Genomic DNA, 9,942 nt, shown 5'->3' with positions numbered 1-9,942 from the left:
ACCTCTCTTGGACCCACAATACCTCTACTCTGATCAAGAAGGCTCATCAGCATCTCTTCTTCCTGAGGAGACTGAAGAAGGTCCATCTGTCTCCTCAGATCCTGGTGAAACTGCTGCCATCGAGAGCATCCTTACCAACTGCATCACAGTATGGTATGGCAAGCTTGTCTCCGACCGGAAGGCATTGCAGAGGGTGGTGAAAATTGCCCAACGCATCACCGGTTCCTCGCTCCCCTCCATTGAGTCTGTCCAAAGCAAGCGCTGTCTGCGGAGGGCGCTCAGCATCGCCAAGGACTGCTCTCACCCCAACCATGGACAGTTTACCCTCCTACCATCCGGGAGGCGCTACAGGTCTCTCCGTTGCCGAACCAGCAGGTCGAGGAACAGCTTCTTTCCGGCGGCTGTCACTCTACTCAACAACGTACCTCGGTGACTGCCAATCACCACCCCCCCCCCCGACACTTAGTATTATTTATTCAAATCGTTTGCTATGTCGCTCTTCAAGGGAGATGCTAAATGCATTTCGTTGTCTCTGTACTGTACACTGACAATGACAATTAATTGAATCTGAATCTGAATCTGAATCTGAAATGAAATAACCTTCTATATGCACTTTTTAATTGAAGCGCTTAGGAAGCAATTTAAAAACTATTACTATGTGTTGAATGTTGATTTGCGGTGTGTGTTGTGTGATTGTGCAGTGTGTCTGTGAAATGCGTGTGCTGGTTGATTGTGCAGTATGCGTGCTGTTTATGTTTGTTGATTGTGTCCCTTTTTAAAAAGCTACTGTAATGCGCCCTTTTAAATTGCCCCTCGGGGACGCATAAAGTGCTTTGAATTGAATTGAATTCGCCGTGCATTGTGATTGCCGGGCAATTTCAGTGCAAACAAGAACAGAGGCAAATGTTATCATAATATCGTTTCCATCAATTTATATCGACTTTAATGTCCCCATAAATTGTATGCGGTGCGGTTTTACTGATCCGCTAGCGAAACTGAAGGAATTCAGCTCTGCCCGATGCTGGATATTAGTCGCTGTTTTCGGAGAGAAACCTTGAGTCGATTTTAGTGTTGCTGCATTAATTGTTCTGTAGGTGAGAGGGAAACGGAGTTGGTTTAGAGGAGGATCTCTTCGAGGGTCGCTGCCAATGTTCTGAGGAATATCTGCCTAAATGTATCTTTCCGCATCAGCCAACCGCTGTTTCATGTTTAGTTTTGAGGTACAACGCGGAAACTGACCCTTCGGACCAGCGAGTCCGCACCGACTAGCGATCCTCACACATGAACACTATCCTACAAATGATAAGTGTTTGAAAAACATATATTTTTAAACATTTATATCAAACCAATTAATCTACAACCCTGGACGTCTTTTGTGTTTGGGAGGAAACGGGGAGAACGTAAGCATAATCGATGATCAGCCCTTCCACAGACATGGTGAGTGGCTCTGAAAAGAGCCTTTGGGTCACTATGTTGAGTTTCTCTCGCTTACTTGTTCGCTCCGCCGGTTTTCTTGGGTAACAGCAAGGCCTGGTTATTGGGCAACACACCGCCCTGAGCGATGTTCACCCCTCCCAGCAGCTTGTTGAGCTCCTTGTCATTGCGGACGGCCAGCTGCAGATGTCTGGGGATGATGCGGCTCTTCTTGTTGTCCCGGGCTGCGTTGCCGGCCAGCTCGAGTATTTCAGCCGTCAGTACTCGAGCACAGCAGCCAGATAGACAGGGGCTCCTGCACCCACCCGCTGAGCATAGTTGCCTTTCCTCAAGTGCCTATGAACACGACCGACTGGGAACTGCAGTCCAGCCCGGGACGAGCGAGACTTGGCCTTGGCCCGAGCTTTGCCGCTGGTTTTTCGTCATCCAGACATCTACTGATGTTTTGTACACGCAGAATCAAAGATCCTATAGCGGAGCAAGATAGGCTACTCCTGCGAAATGCAATGGACTGACGTGTAGTACGCTACGGAGGGGATCCTGGGCATTTTTTCCCCGCCCATTTTAGTAACCGGAGCCTACTTGACCCGAACCGACTCGCAGTGTAATCAACGTTGCGGGGCAAGTTTGTGTGTGTGTGATATAGGGTTAGATTCATAATTCTGTCAGTTCATACTTCTGTTAATTCCTGTCAAGAATAAAATTTGACTCTTGTAATTGTCTTTTTCAATTTTTTTTTAAATCATTTCTTTTTAAATGGCTCCCAAGCAGTGTTTGAGTTGATTTTGTAGTAACCGGAACCTACCCGACCCGACTCGCAAGGTAATTGACATTGCGGGGGAACAGTTTTCTGTGTGTGATATAGGGTTAGATTCATAATTCTGTCAGTTCATACTTCTGTTTATAAACTGTTTATAAATGTTTATAAACACACATACATGAATGTGATATAAATGTATATAATCATATAACACACACAATTATATTTCTTCTGATTTTTATATCCAATGATGAACTTCATTTCAGACTAGACAAGGGACATTAAATAAGAAACATTGTAAACCTCCCCGCAACTTCACACACACTAGGCCCTATCCCACCCCTCAACTCCCCCACCCCCCGACATTCCCTCGCCTCCCCCCACACTACAATGTCTCCCCACCCCAATGCCCCTCTCCCGCTGCCCCGGGCCCCGCACCCCCTCTCCCGCTGCCCCGGGCCGCGCACCCCCTCTCCCGCTGCCCCGGGCCGCGCACCCCCTCTCCCCGCCCAAGTCAAAGACCAAAGCGAAGATACGGGAGCGGAGGCGGAAGCAAAGATCCCATCTTTGGCCGGAAGCAAGATGGCGGAGGCTGGTTGCTAAAATGGGTCCATGACCGGCTACGTGTTTGCGTGAGAGTCGGCCATCTTGCTCCGCTATAGGATCCACATTCACTAAGCAATTTGCGCGTTGACGTCACAGAGGCCGCGTCCCGTCACTGACGTTGTTGCCACGGCAACCGGCCGGTCCGGGCGCGGGTCGGCGACGAGGCCCACGGAGGGGGAGCGGCCTGGGCCCGGGGATGGAGCCTGAGGTTAAGGACGGAACTGAAGTGGGGTCACTCGCTCGCTCGTTACTTGCGGTGTTTAGACGAATGAGAGGTGATCGCACGGATGCTCTTGTGGTTTGCAGAGATAGAGAAGGCGGCGATTGTATCAGACGAGCTGGTCCTTGCTCTCTGCCATTCTCGTGTGGACCTGATCTTCACGGAAACTTGGCTCAACACTGACGTTCCTGACAGCGCCATCCAGCTATCAGGGCGTCATTTACTCCGAGCGGACAGGACGTCAGACTCTGGTAAGACCAGAGGGGGGGTCTGTGCATTTATGTAAACAAAGCATGGTGCACGGACTCCACCATCATCGAGAGTCACTGCTCAGCTAACCTTGAGTTCCTCCTGGTTAGATGCAGACCGTTCTATCTGCCCAGAGAGTTCACCTCCACTGTTGTGACTGCAGCCTATATCCCTCCTGATGCTAATGCCAAGCTTGCAATGAAAGAGCTGCATACTGCCATTAGCAAACAACAGACGCACAACCCCGAGGCAGCCATCATTGTTGCGGGTGACTTCAATCACTCCAACCTGAAGACTGTACTCCCCAAATTCCACCAACATGTATCCTTCCCCACTAGAGTAGACAAGACACTGGACAAAGTCTACACCAACATGGCTGAAGCTTACAAAGCCATCCCCCTCCCCCGCCTTGGTCAGTCTGATCACGTCTCATTGTTCCTGCTCCCTAAGTACTCCCCACTCATCAGACGGGTTAAACCAACTGTGAGGACAGTTAATGTCTGGTCAGAGGAAGCGGACTTCACACTTCAGCAGTGTTTTGGAAACACTGACTGGAAGGCGTTTGCAGCCCAGGCCACCCTTGACTCTTACACGGACATTGATTCCTACACATCCTCTGTTCTGGACTTTATAAACTCCACCATCAATAGTGTCACCTCCCTCAAACAGGTGACCATATACCCGAATCAGAAGCCATGGATGAACAGCGAGGTCAGGCTACTGCTGAAAGCACGGGACACCGCTTTCAGGTCAGGCGATGCTCGAGCCTACAGTTCATCCAGGGCTAACCTGAAGAGGGGCATCAGGAAGGCCAAGCACTGCCATAAGCTCAGGATTGAGGAGCACTTCAACAACAACTCCGACCCCCGACGCATGTGGCAAGGCATCCAGGCCATCACGGACTACAGACCATCCAACATCACCCCCACATCCAGCGACGCCTCCTTCCTTGAGGAGCTTAATCACTTCTATGGCCGCTTCGACAGGGACAATCTAGAGACAGCCATCAAGGCTGTGCTACCTGCCGATCACCAACCCCTCACACTCACCCCCTACGACGTGTACATGGCACTGAGTAGGACTAATGCACGTAAGGCTGCTGGCCCTGACGGCATCCCCGGGCGCGTGCTCAGGGCCTGTGCTGCGCAGCTGACAGACGTCTGGACTGACATCTTCAACCTGTCACTTGCCCAAGCAGTTGTCCCCACTTGCCTTAAAACCACCTCCATCGTGCCAGTGCCAAAACACTCCACTGCGGCAAGCCTCAACGACTTCCGCCCAGTTGCACTTACCCCCATCATCACCAAGTGCTTCAAGAGGCTGGACCTGGCACACCTCAAAAGCTGCCTACCCCCCACACTGGATCCCTATCAGTTTGCCTACCGCAAGAACAGGAGTACGGAGGATGCCATCTCAACGGCATTTCACTCCGCCCTCTCCCACCTCGACAACAGAGACACTTACGTAAGAATGCTGTTCATCGATTACAGCTCAGCATTCAACACCATTATACCATCAAAACTGATCACCAAACTCGGTAACCTGGGCATCGACCCCTCCCTCTGCAACTGGATACTGGACTTTCTAACCAACAGACCCCAGTCTGTGAGGTTAGACAAGCATACCTCTTCAACCCTCACCCTGAACACCGGCGTTCCACAGGGCTGTGTGCTGAGCCCCCTCCTCTACTCCCTCTTCACCTATGACTGCACACCTGTACATGGTACTAACACCATCATCAAGTATGCAGATGATACAACGGTGATTGGCCTCATCAGCAACAACGATGAGCTGGCCTACAGGGAGGAGGTCCAGCACTTAGCAGCATGGTGCGCTGACAACAACCTGGCCCTTAACTCCAAGAAGACCAAGGAGCTCATTGTAGACTTCAGGAAGTCCAGAGGCGGCACGCACACCCCCATCCACATTAAGGGACGGAGGTGGAACGTGTTTCTAGCTTCATGTTCCTGGGAGTCAACAACTCCGATGACCTCTCTTGGACCCACAATACCTCTACTCTGATCAAGAAGGCTCATCAGCGTCTCTTCTTCCTGAGGAGACAGAAGAAGGTCCATCTGTCTCCTCAGATCTTGGTGAACTTCTATCGCTGCACCATCGTGAGCATCCTTACCAACTGCATCACAGTATGGTATGGCAACTGCTCTGTCTCCGACCGGAAGGCATTGCAGAGGGTGGTGAAAATTGCCCAACGCATCACCGGTTCCTCGCTCCCCTCCATTGAGTATTATTTATTCAAATCGTTTGCGGAGGGCGCTCAGCATCAAGGACTGCTTCACCCCAACCATGGACAGTTTACCCTCCTACCAATGCATTTCGTTATCTCTGTAGTGTACACTGACAATGACAATTAAAATTGAATCTGAATCTGACCTGCAAAAGGACTATGTGGGATCACCCTCTCTACGTCTGCGGCCCGACTGGTGGAGTCTTGTGGGCCTAACTGCACCTCCACTGTGGACATCCATCGGGGTCTTCTCTTCCTCCTTGCCGGGCAGTGAACAGTGAGTGTGTGTTAGTGCCTCACTCTATCGGCTCCCTCCCTCACTTTTACCATTCTCATCCTTGTGCAGCAACCCCTCCTTCACCCTCTCCCCTCACTCTGCCTGTAATCTCCTCCATTTCTAGTGACCCCCTGAAATCTCTGCTCGTTGATGTTAATGTTGCTGTTGTTCACAATGTTGGTGGTGCTGCATATGTATTGTGTTCAGATTTAGTCACCAAGGTGAATGAAAGACGCCAGTAAAATGGAAAGAGTGCAGAGGAGATTTACATGGATGTTGTCTGGACCTGAAGTTATGGGGTGAGATTGGATAGGAACTTTATTCCTTAGATCGTGGAAATCTGAGAATTGGTCTTCGAGGTTTATAAAATTCTGAGGGACGTAGAGAGGGTGATCCTACATAGTCCTTTTGCCAGGGTATGGGAATCAGGAACTGGAGGGCATGGATTTGAGGTGAGACAGGAAAGATTTAATAGACACCCAAGGGCCATTGTTTTCACATTACCATTATCCTTTTGCTATTAATGTAGCTGTAGAAACCCTTTGGATTCACTTTCACCTTACTTGCCAAAGCAACCTCATATCTTCTTTAAGCTTTTCTAATTTCTTTCTTAAGATTTTTTTTACATTCCTTATACTCCTCAAGCACCTCATTTACTCCATGCTGCCTATAATTATTGTAGATCTCCCTCTTTTTCCGAACCGTGTCCAATGTCCCTTGAAAACCAGAGCTCTTTCCAATTTTTACTATTTCCTTTCAACCGAACAGGGACATAAAGATTCTGTACTCTTAAAATGTCCCCTTTAAATGTCCTCCATTTCTCTTCTACATCCTTCCCATAAAACAAAATGTCCCAATTCACTCCTTTTAAATCATTTCGCATCTCATCAAAGTTAGCCTTTCTCCAATCAAAAATCTCAACCCTAGGTCCAGTTCTGACCCTCTCCATAATTATATTGAAACTAATGGTATTGTGATCACTGGACCCGAAGTACTCCCCAACGCATACCTCCGCCACCTGACCCGTCTCATTTCCTAACAGGAGGTCCGCACTGCCCCTCCTCTAGTAGGTACCTCTATGTATTGCTGCAAAAAACTATCCTGCACACATTTTACAAACTCCAAACCATCCAGCCCATTTACAGAATGTGTTTACCAGTTTATGTGTGGAAAATTGAAATCTCCCACAATCACTACCTTGTGCTTACTACTAATATCTGCTATCTCCTTACATATTTGCTCTTCCAATTCTCGCTCCCCATTTGGCGGTCTATAATACACACCTATAAGTGTTGCTACACCTGTCCCACTTCTCAGTTCCACCCAAATAGCCTCCCTAGGATGCCATCTCTCTGGCTCTTCACACTGTCCTGACTCACATGGACAGACAGGGCATGTACGTGAGGATGCTCTTCATTGACTATAGCTCTGCATTCAATACGGTCATCCCCACCAAGCTCACCACCAAACTCCACCAGCTAGGCCTCAGCTCGCCGAAATGCGATTGGATCCTGAACTTTCTGACGGAGCGACTGCAGGCAGTGAGACTGGGCCCGCACCTGTCCTCCACTATCACCTTGAGCACCGGCACACCACAGGGCTGTGTACTAAGCCGCATGCTCTACTCCCTCTTCACTCACGACTGTGTTCGTGCATTCAACACCAACACCATCGTGAAGTTTGCAGACGACACAACAGTGATTGGGCTGATCACCAACGGTGATGAAACAAAATACAGAGCGGAGGTGCAGAACCTGGCGGACTTGTGCACACGTAACAACTTGTCACTATACACCTCCAAGACCAAGGAGCTGATTATTGACTTCAGGAGGTCCCATAATGGAGAATACGCCCCAATCTCCATCTACGGGGAAAGTGTAGAGAGAATGTCCAGCTTTAAGTTTCTGGGCACTCACATTTCTGAGGACCTCACATGGTCCACCAACACCGCTGCGCTGGTCAAGAAGGCACAGCAATGACTGTTCTTCCTGAGGACATTAAAAAAGACTGGTCTGCCCCAACAGCTGCTGACAACCTTCTACCGCTGCACCACAGAGAGCATATTAACGTGTGGCATCTCTGTGTGGTATCTCAGCTGCACAGAGGCGGAGAGGAGAGCTCTTCAGCGCGTCGTCCACAGAGAGCAGAGGATCATTGGGACACAGCTACTAGCCTTGGAGGGCATCTACCACACATGGTGCCTCAGGAATGCCGTCAGCATCCATAAAGGCTCCTCACACCCTTGTAACGGACTGTTCGAACTACTTCCCTCCGGCAGACGTTACAAGGCCTTCTACGCCCGAACCTCCAGACTCAGAAACAGCTTTATTCCCATGAGCTATAGCGGCTCTGAACCGGCCCTGCTGAGTGCCCCCCACCCCCCCTGGACTGTCTCCCTCAGATGGTCACGTCACACAGCTATTTATTTATTTTACTCTTCTTTGACATCGGTTGGAAGCTGCATACTAAATCTCGTTGCACTGACGTGCAATGACAATGAAATATATTATTATTATTCAATGTATCCTGCCAAAGCAGTGCTGTAATATCTTCCCTGACTAGCAATGCAACACCTCCACCTCTTGCCCCTCGAATTCTATCACACCTGAAGCAACGAAAACCTGGAATATTTAGTTTCCAATCACAGCCCTCCTGCAACCATGTTTCACTGATCGCCCCAACATCATACTTCTAGGTGTCAATCCAGGCTCTAAACTCATCCACCTTTCTTACAATGCTCCTAGCATTACAATATGCACATTTAGGAAACCCACCGCCTCTTATTCTCTGTTTATTTCCTTTTTCTTCTTTCTCCCCTAGATTGAGACAAACTATCGAGAAAGGCGAGGGTGAAGTTTCTGTTTCAATGAGGTGGGCAGGAATGTACTCGCATCTTGATTATACCAGGTTTGGACGGCTAATTTGATCAAATTACACAGAATGAGAACTATCGCCTGCAAATGAAATATCGAACCAGTTGCATCAATGCGGTGTCCAAATATCAACACAACACTTTCAGTGAGACCGTGCGTGAGCAGAGCCATTAGGATTTCCGTTAGCAGCGTCAGCGCTGTGTGGTTCGTTACTTGGAGTTGGAGTGTGTGGTCGCTGCCTTTGTCCCTCCAACCGGCCTCATCATTATGGAGATGTTGTAACTCAGTGTCTGTGGAAGGACTGATCAGCGACTGAGGGGCGCGCGTGAAAAGTGCGTAATAAAGGCGTTTGTTGTCCTTGAACCCGGAGCGCGTGAGAAAAAGGGGCGCAGAGCGAACAGGGGCTGGTTGTGTACACACCATTATGAGCCGTGTTGGCATTTACATCGAAACCAGTTACACTTGAATGACTGAAGGCAGACTCCACTCAGCAGCAGTCTCTGCGGCATCAATTCAGATAAAACCCCGCAGAAAGAAGAGAACATTGATGTAAAAGGACATTAGAAAGCCCCAGCTCTTTCTTCTGCTGGATTAGTGGCTCTTAAAAGAGCCGTTTGTTGTTGGTGGAGAGGTGGAGTTTAGGCGCGCTCCCCGCGGATGCGGCGGGCCAGCTGGATGTCTTTGGGCATGATGGTGACTCGCTTGGCGTGGATTGCGCACAGGTTGGTGTCCTCAAAGAGCCCCACCAGGTAAGCCTCGCTGGCCTCCTGCAGGGCCATGACGGCCGAGCTCTGGAAGCGCAGGTCTGTCTTGAAGTCCTGAGCGATCTCCCGCACCAGGCGCTGGAAGGGCAGTTTGCGGATGAGCAACTCGGTGCAGGTTAAGGCCATTCAGCCCTTTGAGCCACATCGACTGATCATCCACATTCAGTACCCCGTTCCTGCCTTCTCACCATGTCCCCTGACTCCACTATCTTTCAGAGCTCTATCTAACTCTCTCTTGTAAGCATCCAGAAAATTGGCCTCCACTGCCTTCTGAGGCAGAGAACTCCACAGATTCACAACTCTATGGGTAAAAAAGTTTTTCCTCATCTTCGATCCGACCTGCCTACCCCTTATTCGTGAACTGTGGCCCTGGTTCTGAACTCCCCCAACATTGGGAACATGTTTCCTGCCTCAAGTGTGGTCTCACTAGGGTCTTGTACAACTGGAGAAGGACCTCTTTGCTCTGATATTCAACTCCTCTTGTTATGTAGGCCAACATGCCATTAGCTTTCTT

At 49.5% G+C, this 9,942-nt stretch overlaps 1 protein-coding gene and 1 pseudogene across 1 annotated transcript; both read right to left on the bottom strand.

The window, feature by feature from the left end:
- Positions 1-201: 201 nt before the first annotated feature.
- LOC129695073 (histone H2A-beta, sperm-like) lies at positions 202-1,868 on the bottom strand (annotated as a pseudogene).
- Positions 1,869-9,257: 7,389 nt separating this feature from the next.
- On the bottom strand, positions 9,258-9,666 carry LOC129695074 (uncharacterized). The gene has a single exon (XM_055631827.1). The coding sequence runs from the start codon at positions 9,552-9,554 to the stop codon at positions 9,303-9,305; it is 252 nt and encodes an 83-aa protein (XP_055487802.1). The 5' UTR covers positions 9,555-9,666; the 3' UTR covers positions 9,258-9,302.
- Positions 9,667-9,942: the final 276 nt, after the last annotated feature.

The sequence above is a fragment of the Leucoraja erinacea genome, unplaced genomic scaffold (genome assembly GCF_028641065.1).
Source record: "Leucoraja erinacea ecotype New England unplaced genomic scaffold, Leri_hhj_1 Leri_933S, whole genome shotgun sequence".
NCBI lineage: Eukaryota > Metazoa > Chordata > Chondrichthyes > Rajiformes > Rajidae > Leucoraja > Leucoraja erinaceus.
This window is presented reverse-complemented; position numbering and strand designations above follow the sequence as displayed.